The 27,199-nt window shown below is 40.0% G+C and overlaps 1 protein-coding gene across 1 annotated transcript; it reads left to right on the top strand.

Annotated features, from left to right (window-relative positions):
- Positions 1-11,229: 11,229 nt before the first annotated feature.
- Positions 11,230-26,817, top strand: nr5a1a (nuclear receptor subfamily 5, group A, member 1a). Its single transcript, XM_021605623.2, has 7 exons — positions 11,230-11,440; positions 13,464-13,588; positions 13,691-13,832; positions 14,669-15,327; positions 18,747-18,866; positions 24,645-24,792; positions 26,006-26,817. The coding sequence occupies exons 1-7, from the start codon at positions 11,419-11,421 to the stop codon at positions 26,257-26,259; spliced, it is 1,470 nt and encodes a 489-aa protein (XP_021461298.1). The 5' UTR covers positions 11,230-11,418; the 3' UTR covers positions 26,260-26,817.
- Positions 26,818-27,199: the final 382 nt, after the last annotated feature.

The following is a 27,199-nucleotide window of genomic DNA, read 5'->3' as shown; positions in this document are numbered from 1 at the left end:
GTGAAAAACTGAGTTTAAATGTATTTGGCTAAGGTGTATGTAAACTTCTGACTTCAACTGTATGTAACACAGGGCTGTAACCCAAACAAAGAGTGAGGTGTAAACCACTAATAAATACACGGGATGAGACCCCTAATAACAAGTGCACACTAACACAGAAACACGAAAGCAGATGCAAGACGAAATTACATGGAACAATAATCATCAAGGACAATGGGGAACAGAGGGCACATACTAATCAGGGGGAATGCAGGTGTGCATAATGAGACAAGACAATCCGGGGTTGGTAGTAATGATCCAGTTCAGTGACGTCTAGAAGGCCGGTGACGTAGACCTCCGGAGCTGGTGAACGGAATGAGCAACAGTACCAGGGGAATCCGTGACTGGTGGCTTATCATTATTAACGTATAACAATAGTTTTTCCACCTGTCTCACACAAATTCGAAACAGCAACCCTTGTCTTTCACGATTAGATATTTTATGCAAAAATATAATGTTTCACTGTTCAAAGTTAATTCCACTTCTGAGTTTTTCCACTTTACTAGTAAAATAGTAATTGAAATGATTGGCAATATCAAAAGGTTTTGTTTTAAATGACCCATCAACTTCAATGAACAAGGAATTGGGTTTTCTGCCCATGATACAATTTAAAGTACTCCAAAAAGTATTTTTCCATTGTGTTTTATGTCGTTTATCTTGGTGAGGTAATGCAGTTTCTTCTTCTTTTTGTTATTCACCAAATGTCTCAATTTATAGTATGTCAACCAATCAACTGAGCAGCATGACTTGTTTGCTGTCTCTTTTGCATAATTTCTCTGAACCGTAACATTTTTCAATTCATCATCAATCCAGGGGACTCTAACAGTTCTCACAGTTAATTTGTCTTGCGACGAGCAAACCCGTATCCGGGAGCGTAATCATAGCCTCAAATGCATTAGCATAACGCAGCGGACATAAACTTTTCCTATTCATGAAAATCGCAAATGAAATGAAATAAACATATTCAAACACAAGCTTAGCCTTTTGTTAACAACACTGTCATCTCAGATTTTCAAAATATGCGTTACAGCCAACGCTAGACAAGCATTTGTGTAAGTTTATCATGGCATAATGCTGTGCTAGGCTCTGCTGGCAGCAGGCAACATTTTCACAAAAATAAGAAAAGCAACCAAATTAAATCATTTACCTTTGAAGAACTTCAGATGCTTTCACTCAGGAGACTCCCAGTTAGATAGCAAATGTTCCTTTTTTTCAAAAATATTATTTTTGTAGGTGAAAAAGCTCCCATTTCTTCATCATGCTTGGGTGAGAAATCGACCGGAAAATGCTGCAACTATAACGCCAAACTTTTTTCAAAATTTGCTCCATAATATCGACAGAAACACGGCAAACGTTGTTTAGGATCCATCCTCAAGGTGTTTTTAACATATATATTCGATAATATATCCGTCGAGGCAATTGGTTTTTCATAAGAAGCGATTGGAAAAATGGCTACCTCAGTATTTTACTCAAGATTTTCTGCGGGAGACACCATGTGACCACATGCTATATATGGTCCCTTACAGCCATTCTTCAATGGAAATGCCTACAAAGACGTCACAATGCTGTAGACACCTTGGGGAATACGTGGAAAACGTAAGCTCATTTGTAGCTCATTCACAGCCATATAAGGAGTCATTGGCATGAGGCAGTTTAAAAAATGCGGCACTTCCTGGTTGGATTTTTATTTGGGTTTCGCCTGTAACATCAGTTCTGTGGCACTCACAGACAATATCTTTGCAGTTTTGGAAACGTCAGAGTGTTTTCTTTCCAAAGCTGTCAATTATATGCATAGTTGAGCATCTTTTCGTGACAAAATCTTGTTTAAAACGTTTTTCATCCAAAATGTTTAATAGCGCCCCCTAATGCATATTAACAGGTGCATGGTTGTCAACAATTGCATGAATGATTTTACAAATGCTTCCAGTGCTGCATCTGGATTCACTTCCCCGTACACATCATAGAAACATACATTTTTACATCTTCCACAAAATAGTGATCTCTTAATAGTAATCAATAATTTTGCTCTTTATTTAACCATCTTTATTTGTTCAAAAATCTTATTTGTTAATCGAAAATTGTGAATAACTCACCACAGGTTAATGAGAACGGTGTGCTTAAAAGGATGCACATAACTCTGCAATGGGTTGTATTGGAGAGAGTATCAGTCTTAAATCATTTTCCACACACAGTTTGTGCCTGTATTTAATTTTCATGCTAGTGAGGGCCGAGAAATCCACGTGGTTGCAAAGGGCATCAGTGTCTTAACAGCACAATTTGCCAAGGCAGGATCCTCTGAGCACAGCCCTATCCAGAAATCTGGCTGTGGCTTCTGATTAAATTACATTTTCACAGAACCACTTGTTGCAATTTCGATGAGGCTCTCTTGTTCAGATATTGGTAAGTGGACTGGAGGCAGGGCATCAAAGGGATAACGAATCCAGTTGTTTGTGTCATCAGTTTCGGGAAGTACCTGTGTAATTGCGCACCCAACTCACTCAGGTGCTTCGCTATATCACACTTGACATTGTCCATAAGTTTCATACAAAGAAATCAGACAATGATGGAAAGACCTGTCTGTTGTCCTTGTTAGTGCAGACAGAGAAGAGCTCCAAGTTCTTAATCATAGCCTCAATTTTGTCCCGCACATTAAATATAGTTGCGGAGAGTCCCTGTAATCCTAGATTCAGATCATTCAGGCGAGAAAAAACATCACCAAGATAGGCCAGTCGTGTGAGAAACTCATCATCATACAAGAGGTCAGACAAGTGAAAATGATGGTCAGTAAAGAAAACTTTAAACTCGTCTCTCAATTTAAAAAAATGTGTCAATACTTTGCCCCTTGATAACCAGCGCACTTATGTATGTTGTAAAAGCGTTACATGGTCGCTGCGCATATCATTGCATAGTGCAGTAAATACACGAGAGTTCAGGGGCCTTGCTTTAACAAAGTTAACCATTTTCACTGTAGTGTCCTAAACATCTTTCAATCTGTCAGGCATTTCCTTGGCAGCAAGAGCCTCTCAGTGGATGCTGCAGTGTACCCAAGTGGTGTCTGGAGCAACTGCTTGCACGCGCATTACCACTCCACTATGTCTCCCTGTCATGGCTTTTGCGCCATCAGTACAGATACCAACATGAGCAGCAACTACGTTTGGCTACGTACAGACCGTTAGTGGAATTCCTGCGACAGAGTAATGGTTAATGTGATTGGATGTTCATTATTTGACTAGGCTACCTGTATTTCACGTTGTGTTGTTATTTCGCTGAACACTAGATGGTTTAATATTATTTTTGGCAGTGAAACGAGGCTACTCAGGCGAGAAAAAAACCTCACCCAAATGTATAGCCCCGTTGGAAAATATAAATGGACTGTTTGAAAATTGTTTAAATGTGAATCACATTTTATTTGGACTACCTCTGACGTCATTGTGCGTTCCCCTGCGAGTACGTGTACCCCAGTTTGGGAATACCTGAGCTAAGGAATTATCGAAGTGAGTTTCAGAGATGGCCAGTATTTGAATGTTATCTGATGTTAGAAAGTTATTGATTTCATAAACCTTATTTCTAAGGCTACATACAGTATAATAATACGGGGTATTCTTATCACTTTCCTGGGTAGCTTATCGGAGATAGACTTAAAACATTGTTTGACTAATAGAGTCAGTCAATCAGGCACTGAGTGTCAGTTGGTGTATGCGTGTGTTAGATATTATATGTTAAATATTAGTAACACACATATTTTACAGCCAATTTATTGTTAGTTCCCTTCAGTATAGCCTACAGTTCATATCATTTAATTTCATTCCATTGTTTTGTTTACCTTAATTTGCTTCCTCTGTAAACACTGTCACGTTTGTGTGGTTGTTGCTGAGGGAGCCACACCACAAACCTCGTTAAGCACATCCATAGGGTGTCTGAATACCAAATACAGAGAAGTGCTTCAATCAAAAGGTGTAAGAAAGGCACACGTTTCCTAAGTCTGAATCAGCCCCCTAATGAATAGGCTACCTACCAGGCTGTTGTAACCTTGAATGTGAATGTGTTTCTGGCAGATGCCAACATTTTAATATCTGTTGTCCAGTTAGTGGACTTTTTTCGATATTACAGTTGATAGTGCAGGCGGCTGCCAACTGACTGATCTACAAATGGCCTTGCATCATAAATGACTACTTATTCATATTTGTAGGTCAGTCAGTCATAATTTACCCATGATGTATGACGTTTTTTTTGCTCTAAAACATGGCCATTCACTTCAACCTGATCCCCTTCACTAGAGCATGATCATAAATGGCAACAGCATTTGAATAAATTCTCATATCAAACAAAGAGCGATATACAGTGCCTTGCAAAAGTATTTTGTTGCATTACTACCTGTAATTTAAATATAATTTTATTTGGATTTCATGTAATGGACATATACAAAATAGTCCAAATTGGTAAAGTGAAATTAAAAAATGACTTGTTTAAAAAAATATATATTTTAAAATTTAAACGGAAAAGTGGTGCGTGGATATATATTCACCCCCTTTGCTGTGAATCCCCTAAATAAGATCTGGTGTAACCAATTACCTTCAGAAGTCACATAATTAGTTAAATAAAGTCCACCTTTATGCAATCTAAGTGTCACATGATCTGTCACATCATCTCAGTATATACATAAACACCTGTTCTGAAAGGCCCCAGAGTCTGCAACACCACTAAGCAAGGCGCACCACCAAGCAAGTGGCACCATGAGCTCTCCACAGGTCAGGGACAAAGTTGTGGTGAAGTACAGATCAGGGTTGGGTTATAAAAAAATATCAGAAACTTTGAACATCCCACGGGGCATTAAATCCAAGATAAAACATTTTTTCAGTCTTCCAGAGATTTGAGAATAGGGTGGAGGTTCACCTACCAGCAGGACAATGACCATAAGCATAGTGCTAAAGCAACACTCGAGTGATTTAAGGGGAAACATCGAAATATCTTGGAATGGCCTAGTCAAAGCCCAGACCTCAATCCAATTGAGAATCTGTGGTATGACTTAAAGATTGCTGTACACCAGCGGAACCCATCCAACTTTAAGGAGCTGGAGCAGTTTTGCCTTGATGAATGGGAAAAATTCCCAGTGGCTAGATGTGCCAAGCTTATAGAGACATAGCCCAAGAGACATGCAGCTGTAATTGCTGTGAAAGATGGCTCTACAAAGTATTGACTTTGGGGGGTTACGCTTTGTCTTATTTCTTGTTTGCTTCACAATATAAAATATTTTACATCTTCAAAGTGGTAGGCATGTTGTGTAAATCAAATGATACAACCCCCCCCAAAAAAATACATTTTAATTCCAGGTTGTAAAGCAACAACATAGGAAAAATGGCAAGGGGGGTGAACACTTTCACAAGGCACTGTAACCATGATTCTCAGGGCCAGGAAATGAAATTGAGGGAAAACAAATTAGAATTTGTTTAAAGTTGTGTCTATAATACTTTGGAGGCATAAGGGAATGAGGACTTTTAGATCAGTCTCCAAATTGTAAGAGGAGAGATTTGGTCAAGGACAGCTCCACGAGGTTTGTCAGGAAGTAACAGTAATATTTTTACTGTACCTATTATAATAAAATAATAATTAGGTGGGTGCTTATGCTTGTCCTAATACAATTGCATTAATTGTAAATAAATGTTTTGCATATCCCACTCTCCCTGAAACACCCTTGGAATGAGTAGTTATTTATGATGCAAGGTGATTGGTCACGGCCAGTGTCTACCATTATCAACGGTGACACTGGAAAATGTAGGGTTAAGTGTTTTGCTCAAGAGCACATGGGCAGATTTTTCCCCTTGTCGGCTCAGGGATTCAAAGTAGCAATGTTTTGGTTACTGACCAACGCCACTAACCACCCGCCGCCCTAAAGTGTCCAGAGAGTGGAGTCCATATTGACAGGCCCACCACAGACCTCCATACACTGTTCTGTGCAAACAACTGTTATTTTAAACATCAAAAGATTTGCGGCATGTTCAAATGTGAAGGACAAAGAATTTCTGGACTAAAGTGACAGAAGAACAACATTTTGAATAGAGATGTGACAATGTACTATATATATTTAGGGCCTATTGATGTACACCAAGTTTCTACTGCGTGAAATTACTCTGACTGTTATAATGGATTATCATACAACAACGAAAAATGGGGATATATTTAATTGTGTGCAAGGTTGCAATTGATGATAACCATTTTTCTATTATTGTTGAGCACAAAGCTGACTTCTCAAAGGCGCACTAACGGGAATACATCTGTTAGATTTCAGTTATAAGTCAAGGCCAAGCAATGGTGGTAATCCATCTTGGTGCTCCTCCATCTATGCTGTAGGCCTACATCTCCCAGCTTTGAGTATAAATGAGGCTAAGCATTTTACAAATACTGAAAGCGCTGCATTGTTTTATTGGTTTCTCACAATTAGCCTATTTCTACTACCTTATTATTACTACTTACTTACTGCCTTATTATAATAATAAGTAACTAATACAATCCCTTATGCTCATTTTAGGCCTGCTGTACGTGCTTCAACCACTACTGAAAGATTGTATGGTTTGTAGTCCTTGGTAGTCTTTATGCATCAAAATACAAAGTATAGAGTAGACCAGCAGAGGGCATAATTCAGAAACACATATTCATCTAATCCATCACATTTCAACAAACCCCATGGTCTATTCTAAATGGAATTCATACTGATATATAATTATTTGTCTTCCAAAGTAATTATAGCTTTTAGAAAACTGTGTATGGTTTGACCTTGGAGAAAAACCTTGCACGCTTGCTTTCTTTTAAGATGCTATTGTAGTTAAACCATCTATTTTCCTTCTTTAAGTGTTTTGTTAAGTTTGTGTAGTACCCTTACCCCAAGGATAGATGGAATACATTGACATATGTATTAAGCCTGAGGTTCTAATATACTGTTAAAGCTTGCTTTGTCATTTGTTTTAGTCAAGTACAAAATGCAGTAGCTCCATCTATGTTCTTCTTCAAATGCGGTCTCCACTTTCTTCTGTGAAAGCAGTCTTCTTACACTTTCTTCCGAGAAAACAGTCTCCTTACACTTTCTTCCGAGAAAGCAGTCTCCTTACACTTTCTTCCGAGAAAGCAGTCTCCTTACACTTTCTTCGGTAATGTTCCAATAGTTCCTCATTGAGGCAAAATTGATCCATCAATAACTTGTAAAGGTTGCTGCACCATGGGTTGAGATGGTTATATGTGGGCTGATGTTCTACATGTTACAGTGCCTCCAGAAAGTAGTCATACCCATTGACTTGTCCACATTTTGTTGTGTTACAAGCTGAATTCAAAATGGATGCAATATTTTCTTCTTCTTCACCCATCTACACACAATACCCCATAATGACAAAGAGAAAACATCTTATTTATATATATCTTATTTACATGAGTATTCACATGCCTGAGCCAATAGTTTGTAGAACCACCTTTGGCAGTGATTGCAGCTGTGAGTCTTTCTGGTTAAGTCTCTAAGAGCTTTCCGCACCTGGATTGTGCAACATTTGCCAATTTTTCTTTAAAAAAATCTTCAAGCTCTGTCAAATTCATTGTTGATCATTTCTAGACAACCATTTTCAGGTCTGGCCATAGATGTTCAAGTAGATTTAAGTAAGAACTGTAACTCGGCCACTCAGGAACATTCACTGTGTTATTGGTAAGCAACTCCAGTGTAGATTTGGCCTTGTGTTTTAGGTTATTGTCCTGCTGAAAGGTGAATTTGTCTCCCAGTGTCTGGTGGAAAGCAGACTGACGCAGGTTTTCTTCTAGGAATTTGCTTGTGCTTAGCTCTATTCTGTTTCTTTTTTATCTGAAAAACTCCCCGGTCCTTAACGATTACAAGTGGCGACAGCGTAGCCTAGTGGTTAGAGCGTTGGACTAGTAACTGTAAAGGTTGCAAGATCAAATCCCTGAGCTGACGAGGTACAAATCTGTCGTTCTGCCACTGAACAGGCAGTTAACCCATTGTTCCCAGGCTGTCATTGAAAATAAGATTTTGTTCTTAACTGACTTGCCTAGTTAAATAAAGGTTCAAAAAAATATGCATATGATTCAGCCACCACTATGCTTGAAAATATGCAGAGTGGTACTCAGTGATGTATTGTGTTTGCCCAAAACATAACACATTGTATTAAGGGCAAAAAGTGTATTGCTTTGCCACATTTTTTTGCAGTATTACTTTAGTGCCTTGTTGCAAACAGGATGCAAGTTTTGGAATAGTTTTATTCTATACAGGCTTCCTTCTTTTCACTCTGTCAATTAGCTTAGTATTGTGAAGTCACTACAATGTTTTTGACTCATCCTCAGTTTTCTCCTATCACAGCCATTACACACTGTAACTGTTTAAAGTCACCATTGGCCTCATGGTGAAATCCCTGAGCGGTTTCCTTCCTCTCCGGCAACTGAGTAAGGAAGGACCCCTGTATCTGTGTAGTGACTGGGTGTATTGATACACCATCCAACGTGTAATTAATAACTTCACCATGCTCAAAGGGATATGTCTGCTTTTTACATTTTTACCTATCTACCAACTTCTTTGTGAGGCATTGGAAAACCTCCTTGGTCTTTGTGGTTGAATTGTTTGAAATTCACTGCTCGACTGAAGTACTTTACAGATAATTATATGTGTGGAGTACAGAAATGAAGTAGTCATTCAAAAATCATGTTAAACACTATTATTGCACACAGAGTGGGACCATGCAACTTATTATATGACTTGTTAAGCACATTTTTACTCCAGAACTTATTTTGGCTTGCCATAAAAAAGGGGTTGAATACTTATTGACTCAAGACAGTTAATCTTTTCATTTTTTATTAATTTGTAAACATTTAGGAAAACATAATTCCACTTTGATATTATGGTGTATTGTGTGTAGTCCAGTGACAAAAAAAATCTACATCGAATCCGTTTTAAATTCAGGCTGTAACACAACAAAATGTGGAAAAAGGGTGTGAATAGTTTCTGAAGGCACTTTACACCCAGTCAGTCTGTCCTATTGTAATTCCATCCATGTCTGAACCATCAGACAGCACATCTTTTCTGTAGCATAATAATATCAAAAATATATTCAATTAAATGTTCTAAAAATATAATACTTCAACTTTTTTGTGACATATTTACTCTTCATTTTTTTTTATTACATGTAAAACAGATTAACATGAATGCACTTTCACCTATAAAGCAATTGTTTTCCTATCATTTTTTATTGCAGAGATTCTGCTGTTTTGGCAGAAAATAGCTGCAGAGGGCACAATGAGTAAAATATAAACGATGAAGTCAAAACAATATCCCAGTCCCAATCTTGCTCTTTACTTATTATACTAATATATCTCAGAGACAGAGACAGAGGACTTCTGATGCTGGGGCACCATTGACCTGTAGCCACAGCACACTTGCAAAACAAAAGAGTGCTGGAGAAAAACATTAGATAGGCCATATTTCTGTGATTCATTGACAAGAGGCCTGGTGTCTGCAACTGCGGGCCCTCCTCCTCCTCATCACCCCGTCCTGACAGTGGGCTCAATGTTTGTTTTCTGCCTCTTGGATATAATAAATGGATGTGTAGAGAACCCATTCAAGGACCTTTTTGTGCCTAATCAGAGACCTTGAAGGGTCACTGTTCCATACTAAGATCCTTCACTGCAATGGGGACAGTGCACTTTAGGAGACATACAACATAGAGTGATGGATAGATGTCTCCTTAGCCTTAGTCCCAAAGAGCTAATTTCCCTATTATAGTTACTGAGTTTCTGTTAAAATGCTGCTGATATAATAATGACCACTTTGAGTTATTTTCATCACGTCTTTGCAACCGTGAACCGTATGTGAATAATGTAACAGAAATGTAATAGTGGAAACTCCTGCATTGATCCTGTCCTCGAACTGTATGACCATAAACAATGGGTGGCAGGGCCGGACTGGGACAAGAAGTCAGCCTGGCATTTCATCTAGCCCTGTGCCATTATTATCCTCTGCAGCAGAGGTAACTCTGGGTCTTCTTTTCCTGTGGCGGTCCTCGTGAGATCCAGTTTCATCATAGTGCTTGATGGTTTTTGTGACTGCACTTGAAGAAACTTTTCCGGATTGATTGACCTTTATGACTTAAAGTAATGATGGACTGTCGTTTCTCTTTGCTTATTTGAGCTGTTCTTGCCATAATATGGATTTGGTCTTTTACCTAATAGGGCTATCTTCTGTACGCCACCCCTACCTTGTCACAACACAACCGATTGGCTTAAACACATTAAGGAAAGAAATTCCACAAATTAACTTTTAACAAGGCACACCTGTTAATTGAAATGCATTCCAGGTGACTACCTCATGAAGCTGGTTGAGAGAATGCCAAGAGTGTGCAAAGCTGTCATCAAGGCAAAGGGTGGCTACATTGAAGAATCTCAAATATAAAATATATTTTAATTTGTTTACCACTTCTTTGGTTACTACATATTTCCTTATGTGTTATTTCATAGAAAATAGAAAATAGTAAGAATAAAGAAAACCCCTTGAATGAGTAGGTGTGTCCAAACTTTTCACTGGTACTGCATATTGAATACACATTTTATACAACTGAAGACCTCTCGTCTCATAGCCACAGTATGCCAGTTTCCATGAATAATGACATGAGTTTATTGAACTGGCATACACAGTGGTTAAGGACAGACATATCATATGGATAGAGAGTCCTTGTGACCACAGACGTTTTTAACTGACATTTTTCTCATAGAGCTCATTCCTGCAGGGACCATGCAGGGACAACCTCTCAGGTAGTGATACTGGAATAATCTCTCAGAAAAATGTCTGAAATGCCATGCATGAAATATATATGACATGTAAATCAAAAGTAAATATTTTCTGATTGTTTTACATGCATTTCTTCCAAATGCATTGTGTCTTACAATATGAGTACTGAAAGCATAACAGGCCTATCAGTGATGAATTATATACATGCTTGAAATCTGCTATATTTTTTACAAATACATTTGGCATAACAGACCCATACGATACACTGTGTGTCTGTCTACTCATGTATATGTGCATCTCAGTTATTATCTGCATGCTTGGATGGGAAAAAGGGCGCATCATCGTTTCCGTGGTCGTCACATGACGATGACCAATAAGAACTTTAGTAACTTTTTTGCTATTTGATGAAGAAAGAAAAGCAAAGAGAACGCTGGAAATGACTGCAGTTATTCGTGGAGATCACCATTATCCTGAATTATTTGTTTATTAGGCTACGAATTTGTATTGCAGATTCGGATTGTATGTGACATACAAAGTGGTCAAAGTTTTGCAGCATCTTCTTTAATAGGTTTTATTGTCGTCGACGTCTAGCCTGCCTTATAGGTAATACCATGTTAGGAGAAAAGGCACAAGGTAAGTAAACAAATCCGCTAGCGGAATGTGTAGAATTGTCTGAAGCTTCGGATATGCCTACATGAACTTTTAGTTATTTGCGATTTGTAAACCCACAGATACTGTAGGTTTATGCAATCTTTTATTTTGTAATATGCCTCTATTTTGTTGTTGCACGTTCATATAGAATAGCCTATTTAAAATGATTTAGTAAGCAGATAGATCAACATTTAAATAAAGATATTCAGTCTGCACTTCATTTGTTTGTGTCGAAGCCTTTAACCATATTGCAAGACAAATATTATATTAACCTGGCATATTCAGCAGTCTATTCAAGGAATAGCTAGTTATTCAATAGGTTCCAAACTATTTCTCCTTGCAAACTTTTTTGGGGGAGAATAAAGGAAATAATAAGAAAAAAGGAAATAATAAGAAAAAATACAGTTTTATTCTGCATTTGAAATCAAAATGGTACTAAATGAAATGCTTTCCCTTGATATCTGACCTTGAGGTATAGAGTAGCCTAGACTAATAGATGTAGTTATATATTTTTAAGCCGTTTGCATCTAAAGTAATTGCCAAAACAGCAAATATAGTCCAATGTGAAGTAGTGAATCGAAATTAATTCTACAAAATAGCCTATAGAAAAACAAAACAATTAAGCCTACTTATTGGATATTATCTTCCTATTTTGTCAAAAATAATTATAAAAGCTAGTTAGCCTAACACCCCTTGTCGAAATGTAGGCTATTGTTTAAACGGCCTTGGAATATAATTACTCATGCATTGGGTCTGCGTTTCCTATTATAGATCGAGTCTATTGATTCCTGAAAAATTATTATAAAAATAGTAAGGACTAAATGTGAAATAATACGCCAAAGGACCGTTGATTCGTAAGCTATAGGTCTACTAATTTCTTGTTTAATTAAGTTATTACTGTTCACATTCATATGGCCTAAAGTCATAACTTAGTCACAGAATTAAAACTAACTCTGGATCTTAATTACGAAAACAAAACGACTGATGATTATGATAATATCGATAATAACAAACAACATGAATAATAACAAAAATGTAATAACAATCGTTATAGCCTAACGATGCTATAATAGCAGTAATAATAAAAACAACGACAACGACAATAACAATAATAATAATAATCATAACAGTATTAATAATCATAATAATGGATAGGCTATTATCACTTTCGATCATCCTCCGTTCCTATTTGACACTGTTTTGGTTAAAGACATTCTCCTTAAAATGGTACTATGTGTGGTACTGTACCACACATAGGTTGTTTTCTCAAGATAGGTGGTCGCATCCACCGCTCTTTGGCCAACCTCCCAGTAGAAGGTGAGAGAGCCCTGAGTAAAGGACTTGTGCTCGTGTCGTGTTTGTAGGTGTGGATTATAAAACGCGTTATTCTATCCTAGTCTGAGGCATTTCTTGATTAATAGGAATAACCACTTGGAAGAAGGGGGCGATAAAGGTAATCAACCAATACACGTTATATTTGGTCGAATCCGTTTAAACATTTGCCAATCTTATCATAACATTTAAAAAAAAGGTTTTACATTGGATTTTAATCAATCGTAAATATCAATGTTTTTTTGTTTGCTTCCATGCATTATGGAATCGTCGGTCTTATTTTTGTGAAATAGACTGAAACTATTGTCAATCAGCTCTCTGAAAAACGCTAATATCACCGTATCATCAATCTAACATATTTATTGTGGAAATACATTTATTTTTCAATTTTTCGCAATATATATATTAACCCACATTACGATTATTATTAGCGAAACTATATATATATATAGTTTATATATATATAGTAGGTTTTAAGCCTTTTGGAAGTTTGATTTAAAGCAGATATTATTTCACAGCTGCACAGAATCCTACAATTTCGTACTGCATTTTCAAATTTGTCAAGGGCCGTAAATGAATTTGATTAAGAAACTGTACATTATTTGAATTAATTTATTCGTTACATCCCTGCTTCATCCGTTTTTCTTGACCCTTGCTTTTATTTGCGAACCAGGCGTTCCATTGATGGTAGGCGTAATGGACTACAACTATGATGAAGATTTGGAAGAATTGTGTCCTGTTTGTGGAGATAAGGTCTCAGGATACCACTATGGACTCCTTACATGTGAAAGTTGTAAGGTATTTTCATTTGGAATGATTCCTTTTTTCAATTTCCATTTTTTCCTGTGTTTGTGGGTATTGTGGCTCATCAAACTAATGTAGGATAGATATTTTCTCCAGGGCTTCTTCAAGAGGACAGTCCAAAACAAGAAGAGGTATACTTGTGCAGAAAACCAGGAGTGTAAAATAGACAAAACACAGCGGAAGAGATGTCCCTGCTGCCGATTCCAGAAATGCCTCGATGTTGGCATGAGATTAGAAGGTATGGTTCTCTTCATCTCACCCCTTTCTTTGACATTATCATTGAGTGGATTTCAACCTTATTGTCCAGAAAAAAATAAGCCTTTAATGTTTTGGCATATTTTTTCATTTGAATATGATTGAATCTATATGAGTTTTGTTATAATTTGCTATATGCCCGAAATATGTCCAACATATGGCCTGTAGGCCTCAAGGGATGCAATAGCCTAATGTCTTAGTATCAGTTGCTTCTGAATTGTTAAATATTTTCGCAAAAGTTGTAGTGTTAGCTTTGTTTTGAATTAGGGACAGACAACATACAGAGTAGAGAAGTTTAGCGTCCGTGGTTTATGGGACGCAAAAACATGATGTGGCCAGAGCGCGGAGTACACCAGTGATTCCCACCCAGGCTGTGATGCGAAAATTAAGCACCTGTTTCCGCGGAGAAATGACACATTCTTGATTTGCTAATACGACTCTGGGCTTCTCGCTGTGGTTTTAAAAGGATACTTAATATGTACATCAACACGGTACCATTGTGTAATTGCAAAGGCATTAGCACATGTTGTGTACAGTAAAATGTCAAAAAGAGAATTGTGTAATAGAATAAAGTAGTATGATACCCGTGTGTTTGTTTTACATTGCTTTTCCCCAAAATTGGTTCAGGAAACTGTCAAACACATATTCCTGACTAAAATAGGCTATTTCCTGTGCACTTTTCCTGTGCTGTATTTGCAGTGATATATATTTGAACAATAAAATAATAATAAGCTGTAGTAGCATAGTAACAATCCATATAAAGACCCACTGTTGTTGATATAGTTCTGTTTCCCCACTCCTTGTCTCTTTCTGTGACAGCTGTGCGTGCAGACCGCATGCGTGGGGGCAGGAATAAGTTTGGCCCCATGTACAAGCGGGACAGAGCCATGAAGCAGCAGAAGAAGGCTTTGATACGTTCCACGGGCTTCAAGCTGGAGTCTGCTCCTCCACAGCTCTCCCCTGTACAGACTAACTATGGCTTCACTGGAACCCTGCACAGCCTCCCATCCCTCCCCAAAGGCCTCATGCCCTCCATCCCAGCCTCCATCACCCCCACAGACTATGAGGCCAGCCTCTACGGACCCTCCTCCCTGGGGGTGGCCATGCAGCCCCATGGACCCCTGCCTACCCAGTACCTGTGCACAGCATTCCCCAGCAGGGCCATCAAGTCTGAGTACTCTGACCACCACACAAGCTCCCCAGAGTCTCTGGTGGGGTACCCCTTTCCGGATGTGTACCCCTCCGGAGGCTCCCCACAGCCTCCCCCCCTCTCCCCCCTGGTGCTAGAGCTGCTGCGCTGCGACCCAGACGAGATGCAGGTGCAGAGTAAGATCATGGCCTTCCTGCAGCAGGAGCAGAGTGGCCGGGGCCGGCAGGACAGGCTCAGCACCTTCAGCCTCATGTGTCGCATGGCTGACCAGACTCTGTTCTCCATAGTGGAGTGGGCCAGGAGCTGCATCTTCTTCAAGGAGCTCAAGGTAAGCTTCCCAGACCCTGTCCACACAGAAATGATAGGAGAGACATGCACATTTAGAAATTATTCTTAGAATAATGATCACAGTATCATATCTTATCATTGTGATGATCTTATTATTCTACTTCATTCATAAGTGATATCAAGAATATTGAAGATAAACAATTTTAGCTTTGATATCTTAATGTTTCTTGATCCTCTTTCTGAAACCCTGCACCCACACACACACACATTATGGCAGTAAAGAACAAAGGCCTGTGTAAAAATGTTAGATTTACTATGACAGATAATTATCATTGTTTCTGCCCCTCCTTGTTTCTGGTGGAGGCCCTCAAATAGAGCAGCAGTTAAAGAGGTGACATCATAACCCAATGTATCTCCCTCTGGGTAATGATTTGGGATGCATCACTGTCCATGTCAGATAGGCCTTATACATTGAGTCTCTTTGTCAGCTGAAGGGTGTAATTGAGTTGTGCCATACTTGTACAGCATGAGTTATGGCTCCAGTCATATGTTACTCCCCGGCCCCAAGAGGAGAGTGAAATCAATACTGTTGTTTGACACTGTGGTGACTGACCAGAGGGGTAAACTACGAAGGAAGCTAGATCTACTCAGGTGTTTTCTAAAGCTAGCCAGCTTCAGTTAGCTTCACATTCCATCTAAGGCTTCACCTGTATTCTACGACGGTGGATATTGCTCATCTGCCACGTGGCTAGTCGAATGCCGAACTCTTCATGGAGACAGTGCTGTAGCATCAATCCATGGGCGAGTCAGTGCCACATTTTAATTTGTGTAGAAATCAAAATGAAATACAATTTATGTAGCATATTTAGCAGGCTATGGTGTGAAATAGGCTTTTAGAAAGGCCGTCTTTATTTGGTTACTTATCATTAATACCGGCTTTGGTGTGCACAAGCAACATTTCCCCCACTCCCACCTGTAAAATAATTGTATTAAGTCATAACTACAAACGTTTTACGGTGCGTGATGTTTGAAATGCGTTTTGTCATTACTAAATGTGTAATGTGATAGGTATTTTAAAATTAACATTGTAAATAAAAATAAAAAAATATGAAGGGGATGATGATGCAATCTTTGCGAAAGGGAGGGAATCTGATTTCATTGGTCCTCAACTCGCGGCTCAGCCACTTCATTCAGGATAAATGTAGTAAGCTCTGAGTTAACCTGCAGGTTCGTTCTGAGGTTTCGTTGCCATAGAAATGTACCTGGTTAAAAGGTTAGCCACTTTCGTAGTACCGGTTATCCCGAGATGAACTCAGGGTTGACCAACGTTACCTCGATATCTCCTCAAACCTGATTGGTAGTATAGGCCTCTGGGCATGTTACAGATAGGTGGCCTAAAGGAGACAGTGCATGCTGGTGTTGGTGAAGGCTGACCAGTGATATTGCTCAATGCTCACTATGCTATTGATTTTATTGATGCTGTCATCGGCCAGAGAATGGCTGGCGACGGGAACATACTAATAGATTGTTTGCTCTTTGACATGTATTATTCAAAAAATATTTAGCACCCATCTGAATTGACTGTATTTAGAAGCAACTTCTTGTCACATTATTGTTATTTGTCTGTTAGCCTTATCTGTGAGACAGCGAGTCCATTGTGTGGTGAGATAGGAACATAGTATCTATGTAAAGACTGTGTCATGGGGACACACACAGTGGTCCCATTCTTCACTTTACTCTTTTAACTGGGTTATTTTATAATCGGTAGGCCTATATGCCTCTGAGGACCAATGATCTGATGCAGTGATCAGTGGCCAGTAGTAGTTATGGCAGCATCATCAGTACTATGGAGTTAGACCTGACTGGGGAGGACGATTCTGCCCCTGGATAAACAACAGTCTGAAAAATAGCATAAATGACAGTGATGGGGTTTTGTTTCAAATACAATATGAGAAAATGGCCAGCATATATTATTTGATGTAATCGTGTGTAATATAATCTAGCTATGGGATTATGATTATGGAAAATTGGAGAGCCACTTTAGTGTTGCCTCCGGCATGTTGATCGTGCAAAGCCAACAGTAAAATTTGAACTGCATGGATTTCAGTCATGTTACGTACCTCTGATGTATCCTGGCTAAATTGCAACCAATTGTGAGGTTGTAGACGTGAACAGTGCGAGGCGAGCACAAAGCGGTGGATGTTTGCCAGGAGAGAGAGAGCCTCCTGCAGAAAGAGCTATCTCTCTGAGTAATTACATTCCATCCAGACGATAACAGGGGAATGTCAGTTCTCTCTCCACGGCCCAGTATTTTGTCTCTCATTGTTCATATTTGCACAGGAAAAATTGAGCTATCATCTGCTAAATTTACCTTGGGCATTGCCAGTATGTTTGTGTCAGAAGCTGCCCGTTACTTGAGTTTTTACATACAGTATCTGACATTGACATACCTGTAGCATTTGATCAAACACCATTACGTGCATACAGGGTTGGTGCATTATAGCAGCCCTTTACTAAATGTTGATGAAAAGAAAGATACATATTTATTGTTCGATGGTTTTAGACCTGTCTGTCTGATCTCCAAAACATCTGTATTGGTCTCAAAGCCAAATTCCGATAGTTATGTAATGGCACTGAGTGAGGCAGGTTTTTGCTTCCCTGTTTCTGCCAGCCAAGACTGAATGTCCCTTGACTGAACGTTCACTGTGTGTATGTGAGTGTGTGTGTGTGTGTAAAATGTTGTGTCTGTGTGCTGAATCCTCCTTGAGAAGTATGATGAATCAAGATGTTGTGTGTTGGTCCTGTAGCTCTGACTGGGAGCAAGATTGGACTCCTCCTCTAGATAGATATATAGTTCCATTGAAGGGGTAGTAATTCTGTCATCCCCATGCCAGATGAATGTGTGTCCTGGTGCTATTTGGGGGCTTCAGGAACACTCTGTGTCACCAGCTGCAGAATTACTGACAGTGTCGTCCTTCGGCACCCAGGGTAATATGTGCTAGCAATGAGAAGCATCCAATCACCCCCCCCCCCCCCCCCTGTTGGGCGGGGGCAAGGGAGGTGACGGAGGACAGGGAGCGGTGAGGAGGTGGGAGAGGTCATCTCTGTGGCTCGTAAATACAAGGTGATGATTCGCGAGACATTGACACCAGCCCCAGATGCTGGAAATATGGCACAAGGACCCTCATCTTCCTCTCTTGGTTTTATGGTCACCCCATTTATCTGTCCATGTAGCTATGTGTGTTTCAGGTGGGACCACGCTATCCCATGTGGATGATAGCTTTTAAGGGGGTTGATGTTAGATTGATGCCTGCTTGAGATTTTAATATCAGTGTAGGCTGTTTTATTTGACATTGGCTTTGATATTGGATTGGTTCTCCACTATTCCTATGCTTGTCCAGCTGTGTGGAATGAGTTTGAGCTTTGATGTGACCTGTTGTTTTCTGATTCTACTTTAAGGTGGGGGACCAGATGAAGCTTCTTCACAACTGCTGGTCTGAGCTGCTGGTCCTGGACCATGTCTTCAGACAAGTGCAGCACGGGAAGGAGAGCAGCCTGCTGCTGGTTACTGGCCAGGAGGTAAGCAGCCTTGCAGTTCCAACATGAAATGAATACAATCATACATTCATGAATATCAGACATACTCACTCACACACGCACGCATGCACGCACACAATCACGCACGCACGCACGCACACACACACACACACACACATACACACACACACACACACACACACACACACACACACACACACACACACACACACACACACACACACACACACACACACACACACACACACACACACACATTCATGTAGTCATTACAGATACACAACCTCCATGGATAGCAATAGGTTTTTTTCTTTGTTGTTGCAGTAATGTGTATCTACACAGTAATTACTGTTATTACGCTGTACCAGTGGAATTACCACACATTATTTTAGTGACACAATATAAAGTGGGACTACACTGAGTGTACAAAACATTAAGAACACCTGCTCTTTCAATGGCAAAGACTGACTACTGTAAAAGCTACTGTATGGTCCATTATCGATGTCACTTGTTAAATCCAGTTCAACCGGTGTACATGAAGGGGAGGAGACAAGTTAAATAAGGATTTTTAAGCCTTGAAACAAATGAGACATGAATTGTATAGGTGTGCTATTCAGAGGGTGAATGTACAAGACAGAAGATTTAAGTGCCTTTGAACGGGATATGGTAGTAAGTGTCAGGTGCACCGGTTTGAGTATGTCAAGAACTGCAACGCTGCTGGGTTTTTCACACTCAATAGTTTTCCATTTCTATCATTGATGGTCCACCCCCAAAGGACATCCAGCCAACTTGACACAACTGTGGGAAGCATTGGAGTTGACATTGGCTAGCATCCCTGTGGAACACTTTCAACACCTTGTATAGTTCATCTGAAGATGGCGCCGGAGGGGAGGGCTGCCGTCTAATAGGCTTTTAACCAACCATGCTATTTTGTTTGTTTTTTCACTTTGTTCGTAACTTGTATTTTACATAATGTTGCTGCTACTGTCTATTATGACTGAAAAGAGCTTCAGGACATCAGAACGGTGATTACTCACCTCAGATTAACGAAGAGTTTTTTTTCAATTATTCGGATGGGAGGGATATACTTCAGAAACCCAACCATGCTCAGATCCCCGTCATTTGCCGGAGAAGGAAACAGAGATTTTGCGGAAAAAGATCAGGGTGCCTTGTGAGGATCAGGCGACGAATGCCTAATCTGCCTTTGCCTTCCGTCCTGCTAGCTAACGTTCAATCGCTGGATAATAAATGGGACGAACTGAAAGCACGTACAGTATATCCTACCAACAGAACATTAAAAACTGCAATATCTTATGTTTCACCGAGTCGTGGCTGAACGACGACATTAAGAACATACAACTGGCGGGTTATACACTCCATCGGCAGGATAGAACAGAAGCCTCTGGTAAGACACGGGGCGGGGGCCTATGCATATATGTAAACAACAGCTAGTGCCTGATATCTAAGGAAGTCTCAAGGTTTTGCTCGCCTGAGGTAGAGTGTCCCATGATAAGCTGTAGACCACACTATCTACCTAGAGACTTTTCATCTGTATTTTTTGTAGCTGTCTACATACCACCACGGACCGATGCTGGCACTAAAACCGCACTCAATGAGCTATATACTGCCATAAGCAAACAGGAAAAGCTCACCCAGAGGCGCCGCTCCTAGTGGCCGGGGACTTTAATGCAGGGAAACTTAAATCAGTTTTACCTAATTTCTATCAGCATGTTAAATGTGCAACCAGAGGGAAAGAAATTCTAGACCACCTTTACTCCACACATAGGGATGCGTACAAAGCTCTCCCTCCCCCTCCATTTGGCAAATCTGGCCATAATTCTATCCTCTTGATTCCTTCTTACAAGCAAAAATTAAAGCAGGAAGCACCAGTGACTCACTCTATAAAAAAAGTGATCAGATGAAGCAGATGCTAAGCTACAGGACTGTTTTGCTAGCACAGACTGGATATGTTCCAGGATTTTTCTGATGGCATTGAGGAGTACACCACGTCAGTCACTGGTTTTATCAATAAGTGCATCAAGGACGTCGTCCCCACAGTGACTGTACATACATACCCCAACCAGAAGCCATGGATTACAGGCAACATTCGCACTGAGCTAAAGGGTAGAGCTGCCACTATCAAGAAGCGGGACTCTAACCTGGAAGCTTATAAGAAATTCCGCTATGCCCTCCGACGAACCATCAAACAGGCAAAGCGTCAATACAGGACTAAGATCGAATCGTGCTACACCGGCTCCGACGTTCGCCTGATGTGGCAGGGCTTGCAAGCTAGTACAACCTACTAAGGGAAGCACAGCCGAGAGCTGCCCAGTGACACAAGCCTACCAGATGAGCTAAATAACTTCTAACTTCTACTTCTTCTACTTCGAGGCAAGTAACACTGAAACATGCATGAGAGAATCAAGACAAAGGAGATGATTGTGGACTACAGGAAAAGGTAGACCGAGCACGCACCCATTCTCATCGACGGGGCTGCAGTGGAGCAGGTTGAGAGCTTCAAGTTCCTTGCCGTCCACATCACCAACAAACTAACATGGTCCAAGCACACCAAGACAGTCCTGAAGAGGGCACGACAAAACCTATTCCCCTTCGGGAGACTGAAAAGATTTGGCATGGGTCCTCAGATCCTCAAAAGGTTTTACAGCTGCACCATCGAGAGCATCCTGACAGGTTGCATCACTGCCTGGTATGGCAACTGCTCGGCATCCGACCGCAAGGCACTACAGAGGGTAGTGCGTGCGGTCCAGTACATCACCGGGGCCAAGCTTCCTGCCATCCAGGACCTCTACACCAGGCGGTGTCAGAGGAAAGCCCTAAAAATTGTCAAAGACTCCAACCACCCTAGTCATACACTGTTCTCTCTGCACAGCAAGCGGTACCAGAGCGCCAAGTCTAGGTCCAAGAGGCTTCTAAACAGCTTCTACCCCCAAGCCATTAAACTCCTGAACAGCTAATCAAATGGCTACCATCCGATCCCATCTTCTATGCTGCTGCTACTCTCTGTTATTATCTATGCATAGTCACTTTAATAACTCTTCCTACATGTACATATTACCTCAATTACCTCGACACCAGTGACCCTGCACGTTGACTCTGTACCGGTACCCCCTTTATTGTACCCCCAGTATTGTTATTTACTGCTGCATTTGAATTATTTGTTATTTTTATCTCTTACTTTTTTTGTTGGTATTTTCTTGAAACTTCATTGATGGATAAGGGCCTGTAAGTAAGCATTTCACTGTAAGGTCGACTCCTGTTGTAATTCGGCGCATGTGACAAATACAATTTAATTTGATTTGATGCCCCGACGAATTGAGAGTGTTCTGAGGGCAAAAGGGGGTGCAACTCAATATTAGGAAGGTGTTCCTAATGTTTGTATGGTCAGTGTATTGCTTTCAGAAAGTTTTCATACCCCTTGACTTTTTCCACATTCTGATGTGTGCCTGAATTTATGATGGATTGAGATTTTGTGCCACTGATTTACACACAATACCCTACAATGTCAAAGTGGATTTTTTTGTTGTTGTTAAAATGTTTATAAATTGATAAAACATTTAAAACTGAAATGTCTTGAGTCAATTAGTATTTTTAACTGCCTGTTCAGGGGCAGAACGACAGATTTGTACCTTGTCAGCTCGGGGGTTTGAACTTGCAACCTTCCGGTTACTAGTCCAACGCTCTAACCACTAGGCTACCCTGCTGCCCCGCGGAAATACCTAGGTATGGAAACCCTAAATACGTTCAAGAATAAACATGTGCATAACAAGTCACATAATAAGTTGCATGGACTAAATCTATGTGCAATAATAGTGGTTAACATGATTTTGGAATCATTACCCCATCTCTGTACCCCACACGTACAATTATCTGTAAGGTCCCTCAGTCAAGTAGTGTATTTCAAGCGCAGATTCAACTACAAAGACCAGGGAGGTTTTCCAATGTCTTGCAAAGAATGGCAACTATTGGTAGATTGGTACAAAAATAAAAGCAGACACTGAATATCACTTTGAGCATGGTGAAGTTATCAATTAAACTTTGGATGATTTATCAATACACCCAGTCATTACAAAGATACAGGCGTCTTTCCTTACTCAGTTGCCGGAAAGGAAGGAAACCATGAGGTGACTTTAAAACAGTTACAGACTTTAAAGGCTGTGATAGGAGAAAACTGAGGACGGATCAACAACATTGCAGTTACTAAACAATACTAACCTAAATGACAGAGTTAAAAGAAGGAAGTCTGTACAGAGTGCAAATATTCAAAAACCTGTTAGCAATTTTTGGGGGACAAATCCAACACAACACATCACTGAGTACCACCATTCATATTTTCAAGCATGGTGGTGGCTGCATCATGGTTTGGATCAGTTTGTCATCAGCAAGGACTAGGGATTTTTTTTAGGATGAAAATAAATGGAATACAGCTACAATCACAGGCAAAATCCTAGGAAAACCTGGTTCAGTCTGCTTTCCTACAGACACCGAGAGACAAATTCACCTTTCAGCAGGACAATAGCCTCAAACTCAAGGCCAAATATGCATCAGATTTGCTTATCAAGATGACATTGAATGTTCCTGAGTGGCATAGTTACAGTTTTGATTTAAATCAGCTTGAAAATGTATGGCAAGGCTTGAAAATGGATGTCTAGCAATGATCAACAACCAACTTGACGGAGCTTGGAGAGTTTAAAAAAGAATAATGGGCAGATATTGTAAAATCCAGGTGTGCAAAGCTCTTTTCTGTAGATCGTTGAGAAAAAAAGACAATGAAATCCATTTTAATCCCAATTTGTAACACAACAAAAAGTAAAACAATTCAAGGAGTGAGAACACTTTCTGCTGCCTGCTCTTGTTCTTATGCTTGGAAGATGCAGAACAGAAAAGGAAAAAACAGCCATCAGCTTGTCTCTGCAGCTTGAAACTGACTCATGGGTTTAGGGAGGAGAGGTGAAAGATGGCCGCTGGTATTTATTTGCCTCGTGTTTAAATCAAGTAATTTTTTTCTCATAAAGACTGCAATGGAAAAGAGGAGCTTTAAAGTTGCACTGTATCATTCTAGAAGCTACTGTGGAATTTGAGGATTTAACGTCCAATATGTTACATAAAATGCCAATCGCATTCATTTGCAGACTCGATGTATGGCATCTATGAACCTGTACTGAAGCTGTACTGTACTGTATTTCAAGTCGGTAACACCACCCCTTTTCAACCTGATTTTCATTATCTCCAGCACAATAACAGTGTCTACATATGTGAAAACTGCACATTTCTACATTTTATAGAAAAAAATATGAAGTTAAGGGTTCTACCCCATGACATTAAAAACAGTGATTTTCGAACACTATGAGAGTCACGATGATGTAGGGAGTAATAAAATACCCTCCCTCTGTTTTTCTTACTTTTAATCCTACACTTTGATGTATATTTATATTTTAGTCATTTAGCAGAGTTTCTTATCCAGACTAATTAGGGTTAAGTACCTTGCTCAAGGGCACATAAACAGATTTTTAATTTAGTTGGCTCAGGGTTTTGAACCAGCAACCTTTTGGTTATTGGCCTGACACTCTTAACCGCTAGGCTACCTGTCACAGAGAAGTATTTTTTGGGGACCTTTCTTATCTTTTTAACCATAGATCGTAGAAATGCGGTGTTTTTACATATGCAGACACTGGTTCGGTGCTGGAGAAAATGTATATGAGGTTGAAAAGTGCTGGAATTGGCCTTTAAAACCTGCATATACAATAATACTTCATGTTGTCCTTTTGTGTTGTGTTGCAGATGGATCTGTCATCCGTGGGGTCACAGGCTGGCTTGAGTCTGTCAGGCCTGGTCCAGAGAGGACAGGAGCTGGCTGGGAGGCTACTAGCCCTGCAGGTGGACAGGAGAGAGGTTGCCTGCCTCAAGTTCCTCCTCCTCTTCAATCCCAGTGAGTAAACCACATTGACATACGCTGTATGCTGTACCACATTAGACAGTGATTATTAGTCTTATAATACGTATATAATACAACACACTTTTATCCAAAGCGACTTACAGTTATGCGTGCATACATACAGCTCATGTATAGCTCATTACAGCTAGCTCAAGAATGGAATAATCATCTTTGAAAACTACTATGGTCTTTCAAAGATTTGAATTTGATCAGGTTTGAGGTACTTCATACTTGTTTGTATCGTAGCTGTGGTTTGTATAACCCAGTGATGTGTAGTACTTAAGAATGAGCAAATAACTTTTTCAAACTTTTTGTTGGAAATAGGTTTTAGTTGACAAGTCTCGCTGTCCCATTTATTTTGAAAGGCAGAAATGGCATTTTAAATGGAAAAGTCACAGCCATTGATATATGTTTTTTTTTATCCAGAAGGTTCCAACTGTTATCTGAACCAGTCCTTTATTTTCAGGTATACTCATAATTCAATATAGGGCCTTGTCAAAAGGCAACATTAACAAAGAAGACAACCTCACCCATTATTCTTTAATAGCATTCAATGGAACCTTAATGGATGGGTCTATCATTCAATAATCTGACTGACATTCATGCTGTGGCTTCTGCATATGGAGTGTGTATTGACGACAGTTGCCCAGATTCCCTTAAGCGACTGCTATTTAGCGCCAGCGAGCTGGGAATAAAAGGCTTTAGAATAATGAGAGCACTCGTCACATGCAGAAAATATTTCCCATCTCCGCTGTCTGTTTCATTCTCTTGCTCTCTCTCCTTCAATCAATGAGTCCGGTTTATCAGGGCAATTTAGTTGCCCTTAAGTGGTTTGAAAAGATTATTCAAAATATTTAATTACTGTGTGAATGGCTCTTCTGGCAGGACTCAGCTGATGCTGAATAGAAGTCCTTTATAGGGTCTAGCTATTGTCACATGTACACACACACACAACCCACAACCAACCCACAACCAACCCACGCTGTACAGATCCAATGTACCAAAAATTTAATGTTAGTAATAAACTGTTGCAATTTCAATGCTAAAGATTAGGCCTACACTTGATCTCAACAAGTAACTGATGCTGAGCCTTAACACAGGGATTTGAGGAACAGTTTCAAATAAATACATCAATATTATCCCATTTATGTGACATCTGCAGAGTAAATGAATCCCCTCTAAATCTCTTTATTATGTCCCTGTCCAGATGTGAAGCTGTTGGAGAACCAGGTGTTTGTGGAGAGTGTTCAGGAGCAGGTGAATGGGGCTCTGCTGGAGTACACTGTGTGCACCTACCCCCTGTATCTGGACAAGTTCAGCCAGCTGGTGCTGCATCTGCCAGAGCTGCGAGCCCTCAGCACCCAGGCAGAGGACTACCTGTGCTACAAACACCTGAGTGGGGAGGTGCCCTGCAACAACCTGCTCATTGAGATGCTGCATGCCAAGAAGGCCTGTATATGAGCACCACGCTACCATCACTGTACACCAGCAGACTGTCTGTGGGACCGATGGTGTGGAAGCAAAGAGGGGATTTATGATTACAGCTAGGAGAAGATGAGTTGTGTGTTTGTGTGTGTGCGTCCGTGCATGCGTGAGTATCCCCTCTGTCCAAGGTGTGTGTAAACAGAATATTGACTCATTGTTTTGGCAGTCCTTCTATTGTACATAGTTATAAAATGTACAAAGAAAGCTATGCTATGATACTGTATGTAGTAAATGTAACATTTTGTTGAATTCAGCAGAGTGAGGTCTTATGTCAACGTTATATCAGAGTTATAGGGCCACTTTCAGATGAAAGAGGCCCTATAACACGTCATTAAGACATGTCTTAGCCTTTCAAATATAGTGGAAGCACTACATTTATTTTAGCACTTGTTCCTTTGTACATTGTCACCAACTTTACCAAAAAATGTGGTATGTGAAAAATATGTTATGTTCAATATAGTTTTTTTCTATTAGATATTGATATTCTAATATATGAACTACACATATGTTTCAAGAATTAAATCTGCATACTCATATTACGTTTAATGACTGTCTGTTATCCCAATGAGAGATCGACTTAAAGTGATAGAAAGAGAGTGATACAGAGGAGAGAGAGGGAGGGGGAAGAGATGGTGTAAGAGAGAGGGAGGGAGAGAGCCCTGAATGTGGCGCTGATGTGTGGGAGAGAATGAAAGCCATCTTTGGCTGCAGTCGTCTCTTATTAACAGATTAATGGAGGACGGCCCCAGAAAGAGACACCCACGTGTGTGGACAGAAAAATGAACAACAAAGAAAGCAATCTCTTATTAAGTAGACGTTTTAAAAATGAATGTTCTTGGTAAGCTTAACTGTATAAGTCCTCTAGCTTCTTCTGTCCACCCGGACTACAGAGCCAGGTCAAGGATAGGGGGTCGTG

This window comes from Oncorhynchus mykiss, chromosome 6 (assembly GCF_013265735.2).
Source record: "Oncorhynchus mykiss isolate Arlee chromosome 6, USDA_OmykA_1.1, whole genome shotgun sequence".
In the NCBI taxonomy this organism is placed as follows: Eukaryota; Metazoa; Chordata; class Actinopteri; order Salmoniformes; family Salmonidae; genus Oncorhynchus; species Oncorhynchus mykiss.
The sequence above is the reverse complement of the archived record's forward strand: the minus strand, read 5'-3'. Positions and strand labels throughout refer to the sequence as shown.